Below are 27,368 nucleotides of genomic sequence, written 5' to 3' on the forward strand. Positions count from 1 at the left end.
TTAAAGTTTATTGACGTATAGAATGTAATCGTTTAATGACAAGACAACTTGTTAATATATTTATTTATATATAGTTATATATTTATTTATAGAGAGAGAGAGAAACAAAAATCACTTAATGACATATTAAAACACTATTTTATGAACACAGTATGCCTAAATTAATAAATGTAATTTTAAATCTATAGTTTGTCACTATCAGACCAATTTTTTATTTATTAGCCATATGTTTTTAATAGTTTGCAATATTATTTAGTATTATCCAATGTAATGTAGTTTCAGATCTATCTATCTATCTATCTATCTATCTATCTATCTATCTATCTATCTATCTATCTATCTATCTATCTATCTATCTATCTATTTATCTATCTATCTATCTATCTATCTATCTTCTATGTCTGTCTGTCTGTGAATATATATATATATATATATATATATATATATATATATATATATATATATATATATATATATATATATATATATATATATATATGCACTTTTTAATATCAATGATGGATTTATTTTTCCAAGTAGCAATAAAGACTTTTATATTGTTACAAAAAACATATACTTCAAATAAATAAATATTTTCAGCTGTCATCTAAATAAATCTGAAATATTTCATCACAGAAATAAATAACATGTACATGAATATTTTGAATTGTAAACATATTAATTGAATAAATAAATGCAGCCTTTTCTATTCATCCATCTTTTTAATCCAGCTTACTTTTTAATATCAAGGATGGATCTTTTAAATGGTAAGAATATGTAATATTATGACAGTTTGCACTATATTTGTGTAATAAATGCAGCATCAGTAAGCATAACTCACTTGTCACTTTGGACAAAAGCGTCTGCTAAATGAGAAAATGTAAAATAACCTTCTTTTAAATATCTTACAGACCCTAAATAGCACTTTCCCTAAGTGCTAAGTACCCCAAGTACCCCAGATTAAGAAATCACATTTGTCAGACTAAAGGTCTAGCTTCAGGTATGTCACAGGACTCTCAGAATGGGCAGGACTCTTGAGAATGTGGGTGGAATATCAGGGTGGGCCGAGCTCTTGATTGGGTGGGACAGGACCGCCCAGGCCTCATATAAAGCCGGGACTTCTAGAAATGTGGATTTGTCTGCATTCCTTCACTAATATTAGTTTAACAAGACTTATTGAGGATGTTTTAAAGAATTTTAATCAATAAACAAAGTCACACACCATAACATACCAAGCATACATAAAGCAAATGAATCATTTATACTGTGTAAAATCTATCCTACGCTAACAATCATAAGCCTAATATATTTACAGGTATGATGTTCGAAATTCAGAAACATTCAACTTCTTATAAGAAATATAAAGGCACATATTTTGCATTGGCATCACCTGTGGAAACAGGACGGGGGTACAATCGAGCTGGTGCATAGTTGACATGCCTCACTCCAACGTGAAGTTTCCTGCTTTAAACCCTGAATACTTTAAATAAATAAATAACAGGATGATGTTTTAATCCCAAATCTTAAAAGGCACAAACACACACACAAAAATAAAATAAAATCAAAAGCTTAAGCACAATGTTCTATGCAAAAGTAAGAAAACATACTATTCGGATAAACAACTACGGAATGTATATGAACAGTTTATGAACTTTAGGTGTGCATTGATCACATTCTTCAACATTTCTGACCTGTTAAACTAAGGGATTTGAATGTACAACAGTTAAAAAAATATAAGCAAAATTATTCTCATGTAATGCACACAGTGAGATGAATTCATAGTGGTTTGGAATCAGAAATCAAGAATCTAGAGATTGTTTTTTTAGTCGTCTTCATCATCAAATTTCACGTTTGCGTCATCAGCATCCAGCTGCAAAAGAATAATGAAATATATGTAATCAGATCATTTCATTTGGCTAATATAGTTAGTTTTTTTATTAGAATACTGTTGGTTATGAAGATCCTGTCTATGTGCAGTGACTGTGTGAATGTCTTAAAGCGGATACTTACACATTTCATTTCCATAACAGTGAAGACGTGACCGGTCATGAACATTCTCAGAGGGATCGTGAGGATCAGAACGAATGGAAGGGCGAGTGAGAAATTACTCGATTTTACCACCCACAGCAACGCCAAACACATCACTTGGATCAAAGTGTACAAGTGCATACGCATAGTTGGCACCTACAAAGAAACAGATAGATGTATTGATCAATAGCGGAACAGACAGGTTTTTATTTGCTCACTTAATGGCCACTTTATTAGGTACACTTGTTAACGCAAATCTCTAGTCAGCCAATCACATTGCAGCAGCTCAACGCATTTAGGCATATAGACATGGGGAAGACGATCTGCTGCAGTTGAAACTGAGCATCAGAATGGGGGAATGTGCAAGGTGATTTAAGTGACTTTGAATGTGGTATGGTTGTTGGTGCCAGACGGGCTGGTCTAAGTGTTTCAGAAACTGCTGATCTACTGGAATTTTCATGCACAACCATCTCTAGGTTTTACAGAGAATGGTCAGAAAAAGAGAAAACATCCACTAAGCGCAAATGCCTTGTTGAAGCCAGAGGTCAGAGGAGAATAGCCAGACTGGAGCTGTAAGAAAGGCAATAGTAGTCAAATTACCACCTTTACAACCGAGCTATGCAAAAGAGCATCTCTGAACACACAACAAGTCCAACCTTGAGGTGGATGGGCTACAGCAGCAGAAGACCACACCAGGTGGCACTCCTGTCAGCCAAGAACAGGAAACTGAGGCTACAAATCGCACAGCCTCACCAAAATTGGACGATAGAAGATTGAAAAACATTGCATGAAAGATTCACGGATCACGGATGAGCAGCTGCTAACTCTGCAGCAATTGCATGATGCCATCATGTCAGTATGGACCAAAATCTCTGAAGAATATTTCCAGCACCTTGTTGGATCTATGCCACAAAGGATTAAGGCAGTTCTGAAGGCAAAAGGGGGTCCAACCCGGTAATAGTAAGGTGTACCTAATAAAGTGGCAGGTGAGTGTATTATAACACAAATATTACAGAACTAATATTACATAATTACACGATACCAATCTTAAGGTTCAGTCCTAAACATAATTTGAAAGCTGATTAATTTCAGTTTGGTTTTTGGTTAATTAACGGTTTGTTTGGAAATATTTAGAACTACATACGAATCTGAGGGCTCAAATAAATATCTATTCAGAAAATCACATTTAAATGTGCTCAAATTAAGTTTTCAGCAATGTATATTATTGATACATTACTGTAAATGTACAAAACATCCAGGAAGGATGACACATGGCTGCACAGAAGTGCTGTTCAGCCACTGAAATCTTCCAGTGAAAGACTGATGTGACTATTTTCAATATCATAAGGTTCCTTTAGCAGCCTCAATAATGTAGATTTTTATTTAGTTTGACAACAAAACATCAGTAAATAGCACTATTATACAGTAGTTGCTTTAGGACAAAGTGTGAGAGAGTGAAACCAAGTGATCCTTGCTTGCATGACATATTGAACATTATGACAAGTTTCGCTTGCTAACTACATAGCTGAAAGTGTGCTAGATATAATACAGTTTTTCAATCAGAATTGTAGTATTATAAAGTACTTTGTTTTTTAACAGGCAATAGACATGATCTGCAATTTCAGGTAGCATAGTTTTGGACAGCAAGGGTGGGACACTGTGTTTTAAAGATATTATGCTAACCAGTTAGCATTTAGGCAGATCACCTACTGTACCTTTAAATGAATATTTACAATGTAACAACAATGACTTAAAATAAAGTTTAAACAATTTTTTTTTTCTTGCATATGTAAAGAGCACACCACTAACACAACTCCTTAACACTTTGGTTAGGAATTATTTATATTTGGGACATTCTGACATGCATTGTCTGGAAGAAAACTCAGGACTATCATTGGCTTTAGGAATGGTAATTACTGACAGACAGAATAACTCGATTTGGAGTACTTTGTAATAGTAGCATTATGCACTAAATAATTGTGTGAGTACTCGCTGAATAAATATTTTCTATTTCATGGACTGCCCCATGTGGAGACAACTGTGTATAAATAAAACTTACACGGGTGACATATGGAACAGCCGGATGATGCTTTTTCGGCGTAATGAGCAGGAGCATGCGGTCCCAAAGCTGGATGCCACTCAGTGAAGTGATACCCATGTAGAGGAAGATCCCGAACAGAGCAGTCATAGGAATCATCTTCAGAATGGGCTCCATGAGAATTGAGACACCTGTGGGTGAGGAATTATTATTTATTTATTTATTTATTTATTTATTTTATGCTATTTATGTAAATTGTATTATTATTATTATTATTATTATTACATTTTTAATTTTACACAAAATGGTGTAGAAGCCATTTAGTAGAAACCTGTTGTTTTAAGTCATAACCTGGTAGTAAATACTCCAATAATGTTTAATGTTTTTATCATTAAGAAAAAAATTATAAAGTTTTTATTTATTTTTTGTTTTCAAATATTTTTCAAGTGATATTGAATAGTGCATGGACATTTTCACAGCATTTGCTATTTTATTTTTGTTTATTTGTCATGATCTCCAACAATCTATTCCTGGTAGATTGCTAGTGAACAACACGTCATTCACAAACTAAAAATTCCAGCATCCCGTTTCACACACACCAGTCACCGTTCACCACTGATCATATTATATTATATTATTTTATTTTATTTCATATCATACAACAGTTCTGTCTGGTTCTTGAATCTGAATGGCTAATAGCTGTGCAATATTCTGCCAGTAACAACACTAGTCCAGCCTCCTCACCCTTCACCCTTGTGTATTACTCCGCCCACATACAGCAACAAGCAGAGGACACTCTACAGTTTGACAAATATTGCTGCTGTTGGACAACATAATGTACTTTTGAGGCTTTTTGTATTCAAGTATGTAGTTGTTTAGATTGCAACAATGCAGTTTATTTATAAGGGTAGTGCCTATTTTAAAATACTTGCAATTTCTGAGAGACAGCTGTCAGCGGCCATTAGCCTGTCATTGAGCAGACCAAAGACGGTTGACGTTGTCTATCTATAAGATGGGGACAGAGACCGCATAATAAGCCCTTAAAGGTGGAAACTACAGCAAGTCAAATCATTATAAAAAAAAAAAATCATTATGAAACTGGTAAGTGACTTTCTCAGTCGATCTCTCTCTTTTGTAGTGCTGTATTTATACCATAGTAATTGTAGTATGTTAAGTGTGAGATGAGACTCATCTTAAATACTTAAAACCAGAGATGGCCATCTGGTTTTAATGCGTCTCCCGTTTTCGCTACTGCAGGTTAGTTCAGAAAACAGAAAGAAAGAAGAAATGGCCACATGTGTTTAGCGTTTTTCCTTATCACAAACATAACAGTGATCTGGTAGGGATTGCATTGCTTTGGCTTTTTCAGGTTTAATTATTGTGATCTCCCGATTTCAACAGAGAAATACTGGGAAATGTCTGTAGACTGATGGCATTTCATGCTGTTCAGCCTTATAATATTAAAATGTAAGCAAAATCACCTGTTTTGTCATCACAGACATATTTTCAAATTTTTAAATTTAATTATTCAATTAAGATAAGTATTCAAATACTAGCTCTAAAGTGACGTTGGTGAAGTAGCAACGCCTTCTGCTGTTCTGACGTCAGCTGCAGATGTGAATGAATGGCGGAAGAAAGTAGTTCCTCTTACAAAAGAATTTTATGACTCTCCGCGTTTGATTTTTTTATACACCCGATTATGCCGTCGAACTGTTGAATAAATGCAATATCACACTCATAGCAGTGCGATGTGGGTGTATATCATCACTGGTGGGACACTGAGGTACTCGGACTGTGGCCTCGAGCCAACACACGCTTCCAGCCAGTGCCGTTACACGGCCACATCGCACTGCTACTCGTGTGATATTGTTCATATATTATATTGTATTAAATTAAATTAAATTAAACTACATTTTTGGGGTTTTATTTTGTTTCGTATAACTGAAATAAAATAAATAAAACTAAACATTTAAAAATTCTCTAAAGGTGTTTATGCTGAACACTAGTATCTTGCAAAATACTGGTAAATATTATGTATTATCATTATGGCAAAGACAAAAAAATGTGTAAATAGAAATTAGTTGTGTTTGGTATTGAGTTCATTATTATTAATTCGTTTTGCATTATTTTGCTATCAACTTTATATATGGATATGCTTACTTTTTCATAAGTTAAATAACGCTTATCAAAAACATATATATATATATATATATATATATATATATATATATATATATATATATATATATATATATATATATATATATATATTATTATTATTATTATTATTATTATTATTTTTTTTTACAGGTCAAAATACTTCCAGAAGTGTCATTTCTCAAAAAGTGAGCAGATGCTAATGTACTCTAGTAAAAGCAAGCAGCATTTGTTTATTTAAACAAATATATGATGAGATAAAGGGTTTGGAACTCACCAACCATCACCGCCACCAAAATCCCACTGACTCTTTGCTCTAACACGCGTTCAATCTGAGGTCTGGGGCCTTTGGTCATGACGGTTAGGGCATTGGCGTGGGTCACAGACCTCACAGTAGCAGCACTGAGCCACGGGACACCAAACAGAGATCCAACTCCTCCCAGGAACACCAGCAGGAGGAGGTCCACATGGAAACCAGAGCCCTTCACCATTTTCCGCTCAGGTTTACTCACGATCAGCCTGGATAGTATGGAAAAGGAAAAGTTGGGAGATGACCAAGATTCTTGAATGAATTCAGGAGTAGATCTCAGTAAAAGGGTTGTAATATTATCTGCAATCCCGGAAATATTCCAATCTAAAATGTAAATACATGCAGGTATTCCTGTACTAAAATGGGTTCTATATATAATGCATGTGGCCTACATGATATTTATAATTATTCCATGGTCTGTTTGAATCTGATTGGCTGGAGGGTGTACAATAAAATCGTTCAATGCACAGGTAGTTCCAGTCAGTTTTGATCACAGTTCGGATTAAAAGCATAAACATCAATAGTACCATAGTATCTCAGTGACAGTTGCTGGAGCAATAAAGGTTTTTATTCGATGTTTGACACAGTCCCAACCGAAACATGAAGAGAGGGTGGAACATAGCTCAGCCGATGTTTATCAACCAACAAATATGCTCAGAAGTATATACGAAGAAGTAGCTAACATATGTTACTATGAGCTATTAGATATGCCTGTGTCATATACATGCACACACATGATCTCTCTCTAGCGCACGCTCCCTCCCCATCTGCTTGTGACTGATTCAAAGAGGGGACTAGGCAATCTAACATGTCATAACTGATGAAAACATGGTCAAATAGAGCAAAAGTAGTTTTAACTTATCTTCAACTTGACAAATGACAAAGGAACAAGCTGTGTAATGAGCAGCTTGCTGTGTGTTAAAGGATTTTAAATGCACTTTGCTAAGGTTTAAAGTCCTTGCATTTAAAGATTTGTTCTTGCAAAGTTTTGCAAACCGCTGATTATTTTTGTATATTCATGAACAAAAGTCAGTATTTCTAGTGATAGATGCACAAGAACTATGTATAGATGCAGTGTTGGAGTTGCCATCCCTCATTACCCTAATGCCACCTCTGTACACTTGAAAAAAAATAAAAATAAAAATTGTGGATCGCCACCAGAAATATATTTGTCTTCATCCAATACTGCTAATGTACAAACTACTGTTTATATGATGGTATTTTTTTTAAGAAAGGCACTCACGTGGTGATCTGGGACTCAAGGAAAATAAGGATGAAGACCAACATGGCAGGAACAACACAGGCAAACATCATCCAGACAGGGAATGTCTTCTTCTCACCAAACGGGCTGATAAACCAGCCTCTGGCAGAAGTGTTGGACACGGTCAGACCCTTTGGCACCACCAGTTTCTAAAGCAGGAGGACAAAAAATTATTTATGAAAGCTTATTTCACAAGCAGCTTCCCCACAATCGTCTCACAAATCTTACACCAATTAAGGTACTTCTGGGAAGTTTGTATTTACGAATTGGTAAATAAGAAAATGTTGAATTTTTTGTAGGATTAAAAGTATGTAAAATAAGATAAGATCCAGTCAATCCAGACTCATTCTGAAAACTTACTGCTATATACATTTCTGGAGAGTGCCAAATACATCCCAGAAGCTGTGTATTTTTTTGTTGCAGTTTTTTGTTTTCATCACCCCTAACTGGACAAACTGGTAACACCGGGAAACCCGTCCATATGGAGATAAGAGGTCAGCTGCTTAGTGCAAAAATGAACGATGCCATAATGCCCTATAGCTTTCGTTTTAAAGATGAAATGCAGCCATACATACTTCTGGATACATAATTTGCGATCTCCAGGGCTACATTTTTAGAATGAGCCTATATGTTGATAAAAGCAAAAGAATATTTAACTCTAAATCTATAAAATAAATAGAGAAGAATGTAAATGATTGTGTTTTTGCTTTTTTGTTGTTATGCTTTAATTGTAAAATTACAGTTGGCCAATTTCCTGACATAATAACAAGGTTTACAAGCACAAAGTGAATATGGCTAAGTTACTATCTAACATTTTGCAGACATTGGGTTGTAATGTCTTGTTATTCATGTTTTCCTGAAATTTCTTTTTTAAAATGAATAAATGAACCAAAGTAATTAAGAAAAACTAATAGCAAAGAGGGGAGGCGCGGTGGGTAGCACTGTTGCCTCACAGCAAGAAGGTTGCTGGTTCGAGCCTCGTGTGGATCAGTTGGCCTTTCTGTGTGGAGTTTGCATGTTCTGACGTGGGCTTCCTCCGGTGCTCCAGTCCAAAGACATGTGCTATAGGTGAACTGGATAAGCTAAATTGTCTGTAGTGTATGTTTGTGAATAGTGTGTATGAATGTTTCCCATTAGTGGGTATACATTTTTTCCTGAAATTTCTTTTTAAAGGGAGGGCATGCACTGTGTAAAAAATATCCTGGAAAAGTTGACGGTTTATTCCGCTGTGGTGACCCCTGATTAATAAAGGAAAATAAATGAATGAATGTAACAGCAAAGAATTTCAAAGAACAGTGTTTGTCGAACCTGTGTGTAGGCATCACTGATGCTGATATCCACAGCAATCATGAAGAAGATGGCGATGGGGACACCAAAATCTCCAACCATCCGACGGATCTGGTGGTGTACAGAGTTGTAAGAATCACACAAATTAAATATTTGCTTGTTATATTTTTCTACACCCTGCCTTGATTATGGCATGAAATAACTTAAATTAAGGAAATCTTAAAGGTATAGTTCAAATTGTGCCTTAATTTACTCACCTTTCACTTGATTCAAACCTGTTTGAGTTCCTTTCTTCTATTGAACACAAAAGAAGATATTTTGAAGAATGTACTCATTGACTTTCATAGGATTTGTTTTTTACTTACTATAGAAGTCAATGGGTGCCAGCAACCAGCTTTCTTTAAAATATCTTCTTTTGTGTTCATCAAGAAAAAGAAACTCATAAAATGCTGAAGTAATTTTCATTCTTGGGTTGCCAAAATAAGATTTTTTCTTCTTCTAGTATTTGTTATTTACTTAATATTTTTGGGAGGCTAAGCAGTAGAAGAGTTTTTATTTACAATTAAATAAAATAAAAATAGAAGCATACTTACAGGACCAGGAAGGTAGGTGCTTGTTTTAAACCCACGGAGATACAAGGCAATGAAGAAACAGCCAAACATAAGACACATGGACAGCAGGGCAGTGTTAGGATAGGCCCTCTCTATTATTTCATGATGTTCAGTTACATTGCCATCTGGATGAAGAGTGACGTTGATAACTTTTTTGATTGGATGGAATGGGTCATCCAAGGAATCATTTAAGTGTTCGTAGTTCAAGATCAAAGGATGAGCTTTGAAAATCTGAGAAGTACAAAAACAAACAAAAACTAAATATGTGAGAACGAAAAAATAATGTGTGTTAATCTAACGAAGTATGTGTGTATCAGGATTCCTGCAAATACCTTGATAAGCTTGGAAAAGGTCTCGTAGATGAAAATGAGAGAGATCAAAATGGAGAAGATCTCCTGGGTGAAGCGCGAGATGAAACGGACCAGGAAGCTTCCCTCCACTGCCATAATGATCACCACAATGACGATCAGCCACATACCCACCCAAACACGGCCAACGATGTACTCAAAGCCATACCCCTTGCAGAACTGAATGGAAGATGATGCAAGTGTTTTGATTGATGAGCAAAGTAAAACGCATTGTTAAAATCTCAATTCTCAATGATAAAGGCCTCACCTGAAAGAACGCCTCCTCAAACACCATTAATGGTCCAGTAAACCCTATGACGAGAACTGGTTGAGCCGCAAAGAGACAAAAGATGACACCCTGCACGCAGGTGGAGACCATCATCTCAGAGACCCCCATCATGTGCTCCGTCTTATCCGCTAAAACACAGGAATGGATTGAATGTTAAAGATATAGAAGTTTTATAAAACAATGAGAATTTACTCAATGTAATATATCCTCCTGAGACCCCGCCCTTTGACTTGTGTCCTCTGTACATTGCATTTTCATGAAATTTCTTTTAATTTTTTAAGCTCTCTGCCAAGTCCTGTTGTACTGTTCAGAGGACATCCTGGGCTTTCTAGTGAGATGTCATTTGATTGGCTGGCATGCTAAGAACCACTTCTTGCACTGCATCCAATATGGCCGACTTACAAAAAAGCACATTTTATGAGAAAGAGAGAGGCATAAAGTTTAGGTTTTTAAATGTTTTTTTTTTAATTATTATTATTAAATATATATTTGTTTATTAAAGTGTCATTAACAATAAAATTAGCTTTTAAAGTGTTAACGTGCTTGTGTTTCAAAATATCATCCTTTTTTAAATATCCACTATAGTGGACAGACACCAGGATCATCTTAATGTAATTAAGGACTGCATGTTGTAGGGGGCAGAACTGAAGCGGAGAGGATTCTTTAGCTGATTGAGACTCTGATTTAGAGTCTGACAATCAGACAATTAGAGAATTAGAGAAAATTAGAGAATGACAATCTGTTTTAAATCACTTTTATGTTAAATTTCTTTAGGATAACCATCACTTCTTTTTTTCTTTTTAGTTTGGCTCTCTTTCAGACTAAACTGTTTCAATTTCAATACAAAAGGAAAAAATGGCTTTTCTTTTGTTTTTGTTACATCAATATTGGAATAATATCCCTTTACAGCCATTTCCTGTACAGTTTTGTTGTCTGAGTGGCGGTCGTTTCGACTAAAATGGTCCTGTGGTCCGCTACAGTGGACATGCTGTAAAATTAAAAATAAAAACAAAATGTAAAAACTCTAAATTGTAGAATTTTTTAAACCCAAAGGATGTAGGAAATCAGGAAAAAAAGAACTCGACAAATAAAAACAAAAACACAACGCACTAATGGAACACTAATTTTTGGGTAAATAGGATGATTTTACATATCCCTTAGAGTTTGCACCCACTTTACAGACTTGTTTCAAACTAGAGGCTGAGCTTTACCACTTTTTCAATCCATTCAGGCAATCTCTTGGTATAGGTGGGAACATTTTTAGCTTAGCTTAGCATAGATTATTGAAATGGATTAGACCATAAGCATCTCGCTCGAAAATAAAAAAAAGGGTTTAAATAATTAAATAAAGAGATAATTTCCCATTTAAAGCTTGACACTTTTGTAATTGCATCATGTACTGGGACTGATAAAAAAAAAAATGAAAAAGCTATTTTCTGGGTCAGTATATCACAAGGAACTATATTCTCATTCTGTCATAAGCCATGCCATGGCTGCAGCAATGATACCATGCAGTAATGTTAAATGCTGCAGTCACGGTATAGCAGCAAAGTTCCTTGATTATTATGCTGGAGAGTATAGTTCCTAGTCATGTCAGCCTATAAAATAGCAACTTTTCATTTCCTGTCAGTCCTAGCATTCAATGTAACCAAGCCAGGCTTTAAATAGGAAAATTATCAAAACTCTTTGGTAATTTTTGAGCAAGATGCTAATGGTCTAATCTGATTCTATTTTTTATGCTAAGCTAAGGTAAATGTGCTTCCGCCAAACCCAGAGATTGGCTGAATGGATTAAAAAATGGTTAACTCAACTATTTCCAAATAGAGTAGAGCATTCCTTTTATGTGAACACTGAGTGACTGCATTTTTATGCCTTTTCTCTTATCACTTCTGCTTAGGACATGGTGTTAGAGCAAATGTGGGCGGGATTTCCAGAAATGATCATCTGATGCATGCAGTAAAAGCACTCACCAAGAAGTCCTCCAAAGGTGATCGCAGGAGAAAGGGCAGCGAAGTAGATGAAGATGACAGCAGACAGCACTTGAGGGTCCAATGCATCAGTGAAGTCACTAAGGTAATGCTTGTAGCGGCGTTTAATGTCTTTGACCATACCACCAAATGGAAGGCCGGTACGGGCCAGTGGATCCTCTCTTGGCTTTGCAGGTCCAGTTGGGGCTAAACAAACAATTCAGATTGATATAGTTTCAGAATAGGGTTGTCTCCAGATTTCTGCACTAACTAAAAGTGACTGACTGACTGACTCAGATGAGTGGACTTAAAAAAAATCACCTGTAGAAAATGCACTCATTCATCCCATGGACACAATAACTGAAACAAACACTGTGCATTTATGAAGTGTGCTTCACACAGATGAGTGGGCTTGACAAACCACCTGTAGAATCTCTCTCTCAGGTAAGAGCAGTGCACGTTGGACAGTTCATCAAGGATCTACTGTTGGATTTTATCTCACTTGAGTTGTTAAACGGGATATTTAATTCATCTGTTCTTTATCTAATGACTCTTTGGTCTTTTAAATCAATTACTTGTTCTCAGGTTGGCCTAACGTGTTTTGGCTGAGTGTAAAGATGAGCTAATATATGTAACCACTTAACACCATTTGACTGATCACTTGCCTTTATTTCCTATATTGTATAAACTCATTGTATTATTGATTGCCATTATTGATTATATAAACTGATATTCAACAAAAGAGATGGTATGTTACACGTTTTTTCTATGAAAATGAAAGGAAGCAGTAATGTTGTAGGCTCTGTTATGTTATAAACATGCATACAGTCAGGATGACACCTCAACAATTAACATGTTGTTAATATCAAAATGAACACAGGCAGTTGTATCATGTTTTCATTTTAGTGTTGAGAGAGGGAATAACCGCCACGAAGATGCGAATGATGTTATAAAGTACACTGTTCCCACGAAGATTTACCCGACGGGTCCTCACGAGTTTGTCTTCCATGGACAAAAGCGTCTGCTAAATGACTAAATCTAAACGTAAACCCCTTGCAACCTGGAACTGTTAAGTTGACTTACCTTATTTTTTAAATTATGCACATAGTTAATTTATTTAAGATTTTCATAGTAACAGGCTTACTCACTTTTTAAATTTTAATCAACTAATCGCCTTAAAAGCAATGGTTTTAAAAAGTAAAGTCTGCTAAACACTTTTAACAGTGTAATTGCACATGGTAAATGCTATAAAAAAGCTGACCTTTGCCCCCAACCATGATTCGAGTGTCATATGGGCGGACTCTGTCATGTAGCATCTTCTTCTGGAAGTTGATAATTGGCTTCAGCATGCTGTCATCCTGGATGTCTGTAGGTGGGATCACGATGCTGCAGTCCATGAAGTCTGCCATGGCATTGTACAGATCCCTCTCATTAGTGGCCAAGTAAGCCTCCAGAGAGAACACCTGTTTGCGGATACAGAGCAGTGGTGTAAAGTAACAAATGACTGTAATTAGGTCGTTTTCATAGGAATTGTAAATTATTAAGAGGTTTTAAAAATGCGTGTTTTTACTTTCCCTTGAGTACATTTTTAGTGCAATATCTTTACTTTTACTCCACTACTTTCCTTCAACCTGCAGTCACTACTTTATTTTTTGCTCTCTATGGTGATTGGCAGAGTAGAAAAATCAGTCCTGCAATTCCTGTCCAATCAAATCGCACAAACTAAATCGCATACTGAACAGGCTCAAGACATCAGCGCTTTTTAAATGCAGCAAACCGCTTGGAATCATTAAGTGTTTTAGATGATGTCCAAAATCTTTACATGAAATGGTCGAGAGACTGTTTAGACTGCATGTCACTGATAAGAAGATGATGAATGCCTACTGTTCGATGACTGAAATCGCCAAACGGCCTTAAACAATAACTAAATGCACTACAGAATGTCACGTTTTCACACACATGCTTTAAATGCAAGCAATTGCTTTAACTTTTCACAGTGTAATGCTCACTACTCTTATTTACTTTTAAAAGGGCTACTTTTTACTCATACTTTGAGTATGAGTATTTACAACAGATAATTTTACTCTATTTGTACTACATTTTTGGGCAAGTAGTTGTACTTTTTACTGGAGTGTGATTTTCAGTACTCTTTCCACCACCTGTACAGAGACATTAGAAGAGCCTGCATCTTCATTAATTTTTTCAAAACATCTTATTGCCCAATGTGTAGCTGCTCCTCACCCAGTCGGCCATCAGTGCTGCCATGGCTCGGCCGCTCTCATGATAGTCCATGCCGCTGTGACTGGGGCCCACGAGGAAGAAGACGAAACGAACTGGAATGGAAGCTTCCAGGACCCCCTCCATCACCACCGAATCCCGCAGACGTGCAAACGCCACCACTGGTTTCTGTAGGTTCTCCACCACACCTTGAGATGAAGAAGTGGTTTAAAACAAATCGAGAGCATGAAATGTGCTGAATAATAAATCAATGTCTGAAGAATTATGCAAGTATAATTGTTCTTTTTGTTCCAAAAATTTACAAGATTTTTGTGAATTTTTACCACAAAACATGAGAAATTAAGCAATTAATGCTAAATCAGACATTTTGGGTCTCAAATATATATAAATGTGCCTTCTATACAGCTTAAAGTGACTTTTTAGGCTTAACTAAGTTAATTAGGGAGGTTAGAGTAATTAGGCAAGTTATTGTAAAATGATGTTTTGTTCTGTAGACTATGAAAAATATATATTGCTTAAAGGGACTAATAATTTTATCCTTAAAATGGTTTTTAAAAAATTAATAACTTCTTTTATTGTAGTTGAAATAAAACAAATAAGACTTTCTCCCGAAAAAAAAAACATCAGACATACTGTGAAAATTTCCTTGCTCTGTTAAACATAATTTGGGAAATATAAAAAAAAAAAATCAAATGGGGGCTAATAATTCTGACTTTAAGTGTATGTACATTTTTAGAAGTTGCAATTTCTACATTTTATGAAATTCAAATAATTAAGATTTCCATTGATGTATGGTTTGTTAGGATAAAACAATATTTGGCTGAGATACAACAATTTAAAAACCTGCAATCTGAGGATTTAATACAATCAAAAATACTGAGAAAATCATCTTTAATTTTGTCCTAATTATGTTCTTAGGAATGCACAAAACCCAAACATTTTATTGAGTATATATAGTTATATATTTGAAATATACAAAATGTCTTCATGTCACATGAGCTTTAATTAATATTGTAATGTTTTTAGCCATTGTTGATTATTTTGACATTGTACTTTTGACAATTATCAAAATATACCAGTCAGACATAAGACCAGGGCCACATTTGTGTTTTTAAAGAATCAAAAAATGTAGTCTCACCTGACAAAACCACAGAGCCCTCCACACGGTCAACCTGATCTCGCTGAGGAGGAGGAACAGAACAACATACTGATGTGAAATAAAGCCAAGATATAACTGGACAAGATTACACAAAAGGTAAGTGAATACAATAATTTATTTTTTTCTTTTTTATTAGGAGTCTACATTGAGATTTGAATGTTTTGTTGGCAAGGATTTGGTGTTTAAGGATTTTAATAAGCAGGACATCCTGGCTTAAAGGCGCAGTTCAACCCAAAATGAAACTTTACTCACAATTTACCCTCTCTCTCTCATGTGGTTCCAGCCATTTTTGAGTTTTTTTTCCCATTGAACAAAAAATAATATTTTTTTGACTGTCAGAATAGAAAAACAAATACTACAAAAGCCAGTTTCAATCTTATTTGTTGTTCATCAAAAGAAGGAAATCCAAATGTTTAGAAGAAGTTAAGGATTTTCAAATTTGGTTGAAATATCCCTTTAAGATATTTTGGTGGTCCTGCATTAACAGTACTAATCACAAATGTCACCCTAAAACATGAACTAGCCTTAAAAACCGAGGTAAAATTAACTGTTTATAAGCTGTACAGGTCTCTAAATTCAGCCTTTGCCACTTTTAAGTAAAATAAAATCTGATTTACTGATGGAAATGTTTCTGTAGGACAAATACATACATACATGCATACAGACAGACAGACAGACATACAAACAGAGACAGACAGACAGACAGACAGACAGACAGACAGACAGACAGACAGATACTTCGATACATACATACCTGTTTGGTGACAGAGAACGTCTGCAGCTCAAGGTCTGCTGAACCAGGGGATACAACAGGCTCTAACTGGCTGTAACACAAAAACAATGAGTCATACTAATATTAATATTGGCCAACCGTGACTCATGCAGTTGCGGGGCAAAATGATTAGCCCTCCTGTCAAATGTTTATACTCTTTTAAATATTTCATTTAACGGAGCGAGGAATTTTTCACAGTATTTCTTCTGGAGAAAGTCTTACTTGTTTTATTTCGGCCAGAATAAAAGCAGTTTTTAATTTTTTTTAAACCTCTTTAAGGTCAACGTTAGTAGCCCCGTTAATCAATATTTGTTTCAATAGTCTACACAACAAACCACTGTTATACAATGACTTGCCTAATTACCTAGTTAACCCAGTTAAGCCTTTAAACGTAACTTTAAGCTGAATACTAGTGTCTTGAATAATACCTAGTAAAATATTATGAAGTGTCATCACGGCAAAAATAAAAGAAATCAGTAATTAGAAATGAAACTACTGTTTAGAAATGTGTATAAAATAATTAAAGCTTAACAGGAGGGCTAATAATCCTGACCTCAACTGTATACTTATATACCAATTAATGGGGCTCACTAGAAAAAAAATCTAACACTGAAAATAAGAAAAAGTTAAATGACTTCCTTCCACACACATACCTGCGCTTGCGTTGCAGTATGGTGACGAGAGCGTCACGGTCAGAGGGCCGGATCTCTTTTTTGAGCAGAAGTTGTTCCACCATCTTCTGGCCAATGCTGGATAAACTGCTGTCATCAACATCCAGCAGCACAGCCCCTGATTACAGCCACAATCAAGATCACATTTAACCAGCATGAATGTGAACTCATTTAATAGCATTAATTTACAATAATGTTATGTTTGTAAACATGAATGTATTAAGCAACACACACTAGCAAGAAGCAATGCACTTTACATTCATTTTCCTTCAGCTTAGTCCCTTCCAGAAGCAATCCAGTACTGGGAAACCGCTTTTACATTTTATATACTGTACATATCTCGTCACCACAGAATTAAAAAGTTCTATTTGACATTTTTGTCAAAATTTAATTATTGACATATTCTTATTAAATTAAATTTAATTTACATTATGTTGTAAATGATGTTGATGTTTTTTTTTATAAGTTGTTAACATTTTAGGACTTTTTATTTAAAAACAAATGTTATACACATACTGTTTGCTCAATATCTTAAAATCATTCAGAACGCAGATAGAACCTTATAATTTCAAGGTGATGGTATAAATATATATAAATATATATATAAGTGACTTTATGAACACTGAAATTGTCAAATTCAATGTATCAAATAGCTTATGTGTTAGAAAAATGTGTGTGTGTATTTATACACACATATATATATATACACACACACACACACATATATATATATATATATATATATATATATATATATATATATATATATATATATATATATATATATATATATATATACACACACACATACACACACACAGGGGCGAAGCAGTGGCGCAGTAGGTAGTGCTGTCGCTTCAAAGCAAGGTCGCTGGTTCGAACCTCGGCTCAGATGGTATTTCTGTGAGGAGTTTGCATGTTCTCCCTGCATTCGCGTAGGTTTCCTCCGGGTTTTCCGGTTTCCCCCACAGTCCAAAGACATGCTACAGGTGAATTGGGCAGGCTAAAATTGTCCGTAGTGTATGAGTGTGTGAGTGTATGAGGGTGACAGGCCCAGACGACAGGCCGGCCGGAATGTGTAAAAAAGTCGTTATCATATGGACAAGTCTAAATGGAGGACTTGTTCCAAAGAGCCGACCCTGCAACCATACGGGACTAAGGCCAAAGAAGAAGAGGAAGATGATGAGATTTGATCTTAAATATGTACAGTATTCAAGGGATAGTTCACCTAAAAAAAAAAAAAACTTTTTCACTGTAAACACTGTATAAACTGTTATGAGTGTCTGCTGAACACAGATTCTTTTTTGAAGAATGCTGAAGATATGTAACCACTGACTTTCATAGTATGAAAAATAAATGCCATGAAAGTTAATTGTAACAGGCTTTCAGCATTCTTCAAAATAACTTATTTTGAGTTCAACCATCGAAAGAAACTCATAAAGGTTTGGAACATGTTAAGGGTGATAAAATGATGATAAAATGTACATTTTGGGGTGAACTTTCTCTTTAATACATGCTGAGATTAAGATAAGCCTTTAAAAGTAACTTCACGTTAACCAATGCTATGCTGTAAATGTTACTTAATGAAATTCAAACTTTTAATTAGAAATTTAAATGATTGTTGCTCACAAGTGCAAAACCAGGTGTTATAAATAAAGCATAAAGCATAAATAAAAATGTAACTTTATAAAAAAAAAAAGGTCTACACTGTGATACTTAGAGTAACTTGATATCATTTTTATATTTAAATTAAACAGAAGGATGTTTGAGCAAGTTTCTTCTGTGAATCTAGGCAAACTGGATAACGGTCATTAATTTTGGGAAATGAATAAAATAAATGACAATTTATAATATAAAATAATTATTAATGTATCATTATTAATGGAAAAAAAGAAAAGGAAAGAAAATTGTAAAGCTACATTAGACTTTTAGTTTGGCGTCTCACCTGTGCTCATGACCTTGCGGAGCTGAATGAGGCTTTTGAAGGTGAGGTAGGAGACATGGGACTGGCTCCACTGTCCCGTGGCAGGGCTGAAGTTCTCCTCAAAACCCACCCAGCGGCCCGTCTCCTGCCATATTTCACCACGCAGCTCGTTTAGCTCCACGTATGACTGACAAGATGAGCAGAGGTAAGTGTTAAGGGTTTGACCAACAAGAAGATTCATTACAGATTCCAAGTTTGGGATTACTGGAAATTTTAAATCTTTAAAAAAAGGATATTTTGCTCACCAAGGCTGCATTTATTATATGACAAATTGTGAAATAATATTACAATTGACCAAAAACTGTTTGTTTCCATAGTTTGTTTTAATTTATTTTTGACATTCATAGCAGAATTTTCAGCTTTGGTGTCTTGTGATCGTGCAAAAATCATTCTAATTTGATCAAATATTACTGGAATTTGATTTTAATGGTAATCATTTTTATAATTAACAATGTTGAAACTTTAATTCCTGATAAAAAATATTTATTAAAAATATTGCATTTAGAATTCATTTAAATCCCAAATAAATATAAGGTTAATCAGAAATATATTATTTATTACTTAGTAAATGACTTTACATTCATCTTAAAAATGAGTGTAAATACATTTTAATGTGTTACAGCCAAAAACACAATTTTGTGTGCAGGCCTTGCATATTGTGTTGTGCTCCACCCTGCTTTTCTCTCTCTCCCCCCGGCTCTCAGGTTAATTAGCTCCCAGCTGCTAATCATTGTGAACCTGCTTGAGTCGGAGTGGTTTGGCTATAAATACTGGCTTCTGAAGCTACTGAGCTAAAGAACACTTCTCCCCAACTCTTTAGTGCAACAGTTGGTTTTTGTGATGTTTTTCACTTGTGTTGTAGTTCACAAGTTATTGCAGTAGTTGGATTATTCTTTAATGCCAAATTAACTATATTGTGCCTTCATTTCTATTTATTATTTTGTGTACTTCCAAGTGTGACTATTTTGTATATCTTTTCGCCTGTTTATGGTAGAGAGAGGAAGCTCAGGGAAGTTTGTGTTGTTGATTTTCATCTTTAATTTTGCTTTAGGTAAACTAGTCCTCTAAACTTTAGTTAGCTACTTTCTTTTTTTTTTTGTTTTAGGCTATACTCAATCAGTTTTGAACTCTAGTTTCTGTTAAAAGTCCTATGTTTGTATTAAATTCTCATAATTACTTTTTCTAAACTTTGTGTTGACTTCACTTTGGGGATGAGGATTGAAGTGTGTTCTCCATGCTTATCTTTTTTTAATTGGTTTTAATTCATTATTACTTACCAAATTTTGGTCTTCTTTGTTACACCTTTTAAGTAAAAACTCCTAGACTTCAATAAGGTTGTAAAAAATGTTACTTTTGAATACCATTTGTATTACAGTTGCCCAAAGAAATGAAGCAGCCCAATATTATTATTATTTTTTTTTGAAGCTCATCATTTTACAATGATTTCAGAACAGAAGCATCTTTGCATTTAGGAGTGGAGGAATAGAACTGAAAATCCAGCTTTATATCACAGGAATAAATTCAATTTGAAGCTACATACAATAATGAAATAGAAATATAATAAAATTATTAAAATATGATACATTCTTAAATTATAATAACATTTGAGAATTTTACAGCTTTTACTGTATATATGATCAAATAAATACATCCTTGGTGAGGAGAAAAAAAGGTTGTTTAAAAAAATACAATTATCCCAAACTTCTGAATGGTAATGTACTGCATGTGAGTAAGTAAATGAATGTGCATCACCTCTGCATCTCCTCTCTTTATGGCATTGGTGTTGGTATTTCTAGCGGCTGAAAGGAAAAACAGAACATTTTGATTATATATGGGGGTGCTTTCAATTTATTTGTTTATTATTTTACATTTTTACTGAACCGTACCTTAAATGCATGCTATGGTGTGACATTGTGAAATTTAAAAAAACAACAACATGATATTATACACATTATACACCTTCATTGTTGACCACTTTTCTTCATATAGTGCTACTTGTTTTATATGAAATTATGAAAAAAAAAATTCTTCTTTTTTTTTTTTTAACAGGTTGTCACTCCAAAGGACAACAAAACCAATTTAATATTATGATTTTTTTTTTTTTTGTGGTTAACAAAAGGTTAAATATATGAAATTCTGAGACAAACACTTAAAATGTGCTCGGTGTGGGCTTGATTTTAGTTGTCATGTCTCGGTGTGGACATGATTTTAGTTAGTTTAATTGTCTGATTTAAAATTAACATATAGCCGAATTTTAGTATATAGTTAATATATAATTATATTTTGTTATACAGGCAAACCCACCCTCTAGGTCTCTATTGAAGGTGAAGGTCTGTGGCTGCTCCTCGCCTTGCTGTCTGACCTGTTCTAGATCGTAGCTGCCTTTGTGTGCCGCGGGCGTCCTGCAGAGGGAGACAGAGAACAGAAACTACAGCACACAGCAGGTTGAAGACTCGCCTGTTCAGCTCCACACACTCACCAGATCTTACGCACCAAAGGCCAGCCTGAGCTCCGTCCTCTTACAAAGCGACTCAAGCCATTCCTGACACAAGAAACATAAGCCTCACTCTGTCCAGCCCTCGCACTGCCCTGCTCGGCCAAGAGGGGGCCACATTTACTGTCTGTGAGCCTGACCTACTGTAATGCGGAATCTTTCATTTCTGGAGGCAAATGCATTCATCACCTTAGTAAAATTCAGTTTGAGAGCGCATCAAATCATAAGATTTCATCATTTATTCTTTTTCATTTTTTTTCTAACAAGATTTTGAATAGACGAAGAGATTAGATGCACTGTAAAAATGCTGGTTCCACATAATTTCATGTTGTCCCAACATAAATTGATTGTTAACTTAGTTTTCGCAAATTTAAAAAGGTTGAACATAAGATAATTAAGTTTTCCCCATAAACTGAAAAATTATGTTGATTCAGCTCATTTTAATTTAAATAAGTAGTTTGAAGCAGCAGCAAACATTCTTTTTCGAGTGTGTGAAAACATCGTTCGTCTGATGCTTTTTATTTTAAATGATCGTTTTCATCAGTTTAAGTTTGGAGTCTGTCATTTCACTTTAATGGCATGAAAATAAGGCCTTTTATTAACTTACAAACAACCGTTTTCTTACCAATTAGGGGAAATTACTGAATCTAAACATAAGAAAATAAAGGATGCCTGATAAAAAACAATCTTCAGGACTCTTCGGATGTAACCATTTAAACACTTATTTTATTTATATTTTGTGTAACATTTTACAATCTTTTGTATTGTAATTTGAAACCTGGGTGTTAATGGAGTATCTCTGGGGGCCAAAAATACTTCTAGGAAAAAAATAAAATAAAGATATATCACTGTAAAACAAACAAACAGACCAAACTATCAACCAAAAAACTTATTCAGCCTTTTCCCCATACATCTGTAAGTGCACGTTTGTGTAAAAGAAATGTAGCTAGTAATATTTATGCTGTATCAATGTTGTTTTGGTTGGCTTTTTTTTTTTAAATGTTGAATTGAATCCTCAAATGAATGAATTGAGATTTCAAAGAATGTCTAATTTTCGCTTAATAAAAAAGGGTGGTAAAACTTTATTTTGATGGTCCCTATTGCACATTTTGTTGACTAAAAGTTGCATTGCAACTACAAGCCAACTTCACATTTGAGTATTGGCAGACTGTCTGCTTAATATCTGTTGATACTGCTCCTAGACATTAAACTGACTGTAAGAAACTTTGCAAGTACATGTCAACTTACACTAACCCCAACCTCACAATCTACTTATAATCTAATGAGAATTAGTTGGCATGTAGATGCAATGTAAAAGGCCATCAAAATAAAGTGATACCAAAGGGGTAAATTCAGGAATACCATAGTAAAAGCAGGGTAACATTCAAAACGCTGATTCATATTCAATCATTAATTAAGATGTTGCTGATCAGATACAAAATTGTTTAAAAAAGATTAAACTAGTTATTTTGTTATGAAATAACTTTTGGGATGTCACAACACAGTATACGGATTTGACAGATTTCAGATGCTTTTTTTTAGATGACTAATTAATTTGGCTCACAAATAACTGATGAATTAAAAAAAAAAAAGTTGTAGTTATCATAACAAACAGCACAACAATGGCAAATCACCATTTAAAAAAATTAACAAAAACAATTCTGTACTGTAAAAGATCTCACTCTTTTTCCAAGGTGAAAAAAATTGCAAACTAAAATGATGATTAAAGCCGGCTTAATTTAGCTTGTCGAAAAAAAGAAATGCGAAAAAAAATTTCTTCTTTCATTTTTTAAATTTTTGATTTAAGATAATAATCCGTCCAGTTTTAAGCTGCTGTTTTATTAGTGCTGCTTTTTTATCAGTGTATGATATGCATGTCCATACACTATACAATATCTTTTTATATATATTTTTTAAATAATGAAGCATGCTTTACAAAGAAAGCCCCTTTTTCCAAAAAAAAAAAAAAAAAAAAACTTTTTTATAAAATGCTTTTGAAATGCTTAGTTATTATTGTTAACTAAGCATTTCATGTTTAATTCAAAATGCTTCTCACTAATTGTGCTTTGTAAACTAAAAATGTCTAAAGGTGTAAATGTGAAATCAGTTTCTCCACAGTTTTTCTGTGTTCTATTGTGTGATACTCACAAGGTAAATGGAGAGGGTAGAGGCGACTCACTGTCCTCATAGGACATGTCATTGTCCTGTATGGAGAAAAGTAATGAATTAATGTAATGATCTATAAAACATAAATTAGTTTATGTGACATGAGATGCTCTGCTCACCCCATCAAATGAAACAGCTTCCATCATCGAGACTGTCTTCTCTCTGTCCCTGAAACTTCAGAAAGTCTCGCTCATAACCTGAAAATCACACACGGAAAGAAAACAAAACACAGTCAGACTGCTTATCACTCATTCATTAAAGTGTTAAATTAACCGTATATAACCATATTGAAATACGTAGTATTTTATAAAAATATGCAGTGTTTTATGCTCTTTGGTTAGTTCTTTTTGGTAATAGTTTTGAAAATAGGATAATCAGAGAATTTGAATATACAGACTTGGAAAAGCAATTTTTTTTTAAAAACAAACTGATTTACTTCTGAACTGCTGTGAGAAATGCAGTACATGTTTTGGTCAAAAATGAGACATTCCATTGAATTGACAACATCAAATTAAATGTAAAAAGTGACTTTACAAACACAGAAAGTGTCTACTTTAATCTTTCAGACAACTTTTGTGTGAATAAAACATCAAAATAATAAAGTAATGTATAATAATTTAAAATATAACAATATTTTTTGTACTAATAAAAGTAACACATTTATTCTGACCTGAACTTTTTTAAATTTAGGTAAAATGATGACTATCTTATTTAAAAGTGTTAAATTAACCTGATATTACCATATACGGTTGAAGATATTAGTGAATTAGAAGTTATTAGCGAATTTTAAATTCTTTTTCAAATATTTTCCAAGAGATGTTTAATGCACCAAGGACATTTTTCATTGCATTTCCTATTATACTTTTTGTTTCTTCAGATTTTTCTTTATTTCTCTTAATTTGGCTGGAATAGTAAAAACAAATTGAGAAAAAAATGTATAAATAGAGTAAATAGAGAGAGAGAGAAAAAAATTGCTAAGCTCCATTAAACAATCTAAACAATATAGACTTGTCTAACCTAGATAAGCCTTTAAAATGTCTTCGAAAAAAAGTTAGGTTCTACACAATCAATTTGTGTTGGGACAACATGAAGGAATTTTTACTAATTTAAGTGGATTGAATATGAAACAATAAAGTTGTCCCAAAAAAACACAAAAAATTGTGTTGTTTCAGCTCATTTTAAATAGGAACAAGCAGCTTAAGTTATTTTTTGAGCGTAGTAAAATAATTGTTTACTGCCATCATGGCAAAGACAAAAGAAATAATTATCAGAATTTGGTCATTATGGCTATTTTGTGTTACAAATTGGGAAATAAATGAAAAATAATTGTTTAAAAAAATCAAAGAAAAGCTTATAATTTTGTCTTAAACTTATTAAATCTGAAAACCGTTTCATGCTCTGTTTATATTTGATTGGTTCAGTTAGGTTATAAGGGTCAAGAGTTTGACCACAGGAATTAAACTGAGGACTCAGTTTTGGTGTTTTTCAGAGCTTGAAGACTGTGGCCCACCCTGAGCCAGCCAGCTCAAGGGCGTGAAGAGCCACAAACAGACAATTATCTGAAGACTGAACTTCTATACGGTGCGATAAGGACTCTTGTGTCCCTCATGGACAGAGGCAGATAGAGAGAAAAACAGCCTTGGCACTTCAAACCTAGCTCAGAAACAACGACACAATGATAAAAGGCGGCAAACACAAAAAGTTCACTTACAGAAAAATGAATTCATGTAAACGTACTACTTGCAATGAAATGTAAAATTTGTTCATGTGTGCTTAAGTCATTTAATTGCTGTTGGCTGATTTGTGCTAAAACCTGTGAGAAATTCTAAATTCTCAGTTTAAAAAGACTTCAACCCAGACTGCACTGTGCATATGAAGACATTTTCTGCATTGACTGATTTACATCCTTTCCCATATTTTGAATTAGGCCATTTTTATAGCTGTAATATCTGTGAGTGTAACAAGTATGCACCAGAAATGGTCATCAAGGATCATTGTCTGTTTTATTGCAGATTAATTTCTCCTTTATCTTAGTAAAGAGAGAAGGAAACACTGCAGCATATTACTTTAAAATGCTAATGTGCCACTCGTAACCAGTCATACATTGGAGAAAGTCCCTCAATAGACAGAAATGTGCACTAGAATGAAAAATTACACCACACATAAGCCATGACATGCATGTTTCAATGCCGATCTTCAGTAAGAATAACATTATTACTTTTTTAGGTTTACATGCAACTCTAAACAGCATCATTTAGATTGTCATGACGTCATGACTGGAAGATGTTCACCCCATAACACCCACACTGTAAAACCCAAGTCAACATAATCAACTGAAATGAGTGTAATTAACTGAAAATTTACTGATCAAGGTAATTTTACTCATTTGACAAGAGTTTTAAACTCAGTGTTGAAGGTAATGAGTTCATTAAATACCTCATTACTTCAAATTAAATGGAGTAAGTTCACAGTACTTATATAGATTAGTTTTTGAACTCAAATGGTTTGAACCAATCGGTTTCCTCAAATGGTTTGAGTTGCCTTGACTTATTGGGTTTTACAGTACTCAGTTGGTTTGAGTTATCTTCATTCATCATATTTTACTGGGCTCAAAATTGCTTCGTTTACTCAAATGGGTTAAATTCACAGTACTCATTAGGATTAGTTTTTGAACTTTAATGGTTTGTAGCAATCAGTTTCCTCAAACGGTTTGAGTTACCTTAACTCAACTAGCATTTTGGTGCCTGTATCACAAATGTGACTTTACAAAGACAGAAGACATGAAATACTAGCTAAGTGTTTACTTTAGTGTCTCAAATAACTTTTTCAACAAAACATTGTGAAATAATGTTCAATTGTCATAGTTTAAATGAATTTATGTACAAACAAAACAACATACAAATTATCTGCACTTGTTAATATTATATAAAAAAATAAAAAGTCAACATTGGAAAATAACAACATTTAAATTGATTAAAAAACTCAAATGAGTAAAAGTAGTGAATAGTGGGAAAGTATAAACTAATGTTTCACTAAATAACATTCAGGGGGGTGTCTTCTGTATATCATGCAAAAAAACTGTATGAAAGTCATAATTTTTTGCTGAAAGCATATTAATAAGAAACTAAAATATTAATAAAATCTAATGTACAGAAAATCCTGAATTACACTTTTAAAGTTCTGATGCTTCAAAGCATCTTTTTGCCTTCGATGCATTAAAAAAATAACAACAGGACTAAAATTTGTAATCAAAACAAACATGTTTTAAACTTAATTCACTTCCAACAATAAAACAATGTAAAAATGACTGGCACAATTAACAATCAGATCTGTCCCGCTTTTATTTGGACCTTTATGCATTTGTCCCCTGTACACAAGTGATCTCTGTCCCATTCTAACCAACTTTCTTCATTCAGACCTCATAAACACAGAATTTGTCAATTTCTCACTCTTACCTGAGCCCAGGTGGTCCTGGCGGGTCTCTGTGCTGGGTTTCCACGTCTTCACGTCGAGTGCCAACTCAAGACTGACCTCGGACCAATTCTGAAGGCATGGGTGGGTTAATGGAAAGCTAATGGAAAAAAAGAGT

General features: G+C 34.1%; 1 protein-coding gene across 1 annotated transcript; it reads right to left on the reverse strand.

Annotated features, from left to right (window-relative positions):
• Nucleotides 1-1,181: 1,181 nt before the first annotated feature.
• On the reverse strand, nt 1,182-27,283 carry slc4a1a (solute carrier family 4 member 1a (Diego blood group)). The gene is given in 21 exon segments (NM_198338.1): nt 1,182-1,870; nt 2,011-2,184; nt 4,088-4,257; nt 6,501-6,742; nt 7,777-7,943; nt 9,103-9,192; nt 9,675-9,923; nt 10,025-10,219; nt 10,308-10,456; nt 12,299-12,502; nt 13,557-13,758; nt 14,537-14,721; nt 15,672-15,714; nt 16,447-16,516; nt 17,118-17,253; nt 19,081-19,246; nt 20,872-20,918; nt 21,424-21,521; nt 23,762-23,817; nt 23,899-23,976; nt 27,235-27,283. Coding segments are annotated over 20 exon segments (2,718 nt in total). The 5' UTR covers nt 23,926-23,976; nt 27,235-27,283; the 3' UTR covers nt 1,182-1,822.
• Between the last annotated feature and the right edge of the window lie 85 nt (nt 27,284-27,368).

This window comes from Danio rerio, chromosome 3 (assembly GCF_049306965.1).
Source record: "Danio rerio strain Tuebingen ecotype United States chromosome 3, GRCz12tu, whole genome shotgun sequence".
NCBI lineage: Eukaryota > Metazoa > Chordata > Actinopteri > Cypriniformes > Danionidae > Danio > Danio rerio.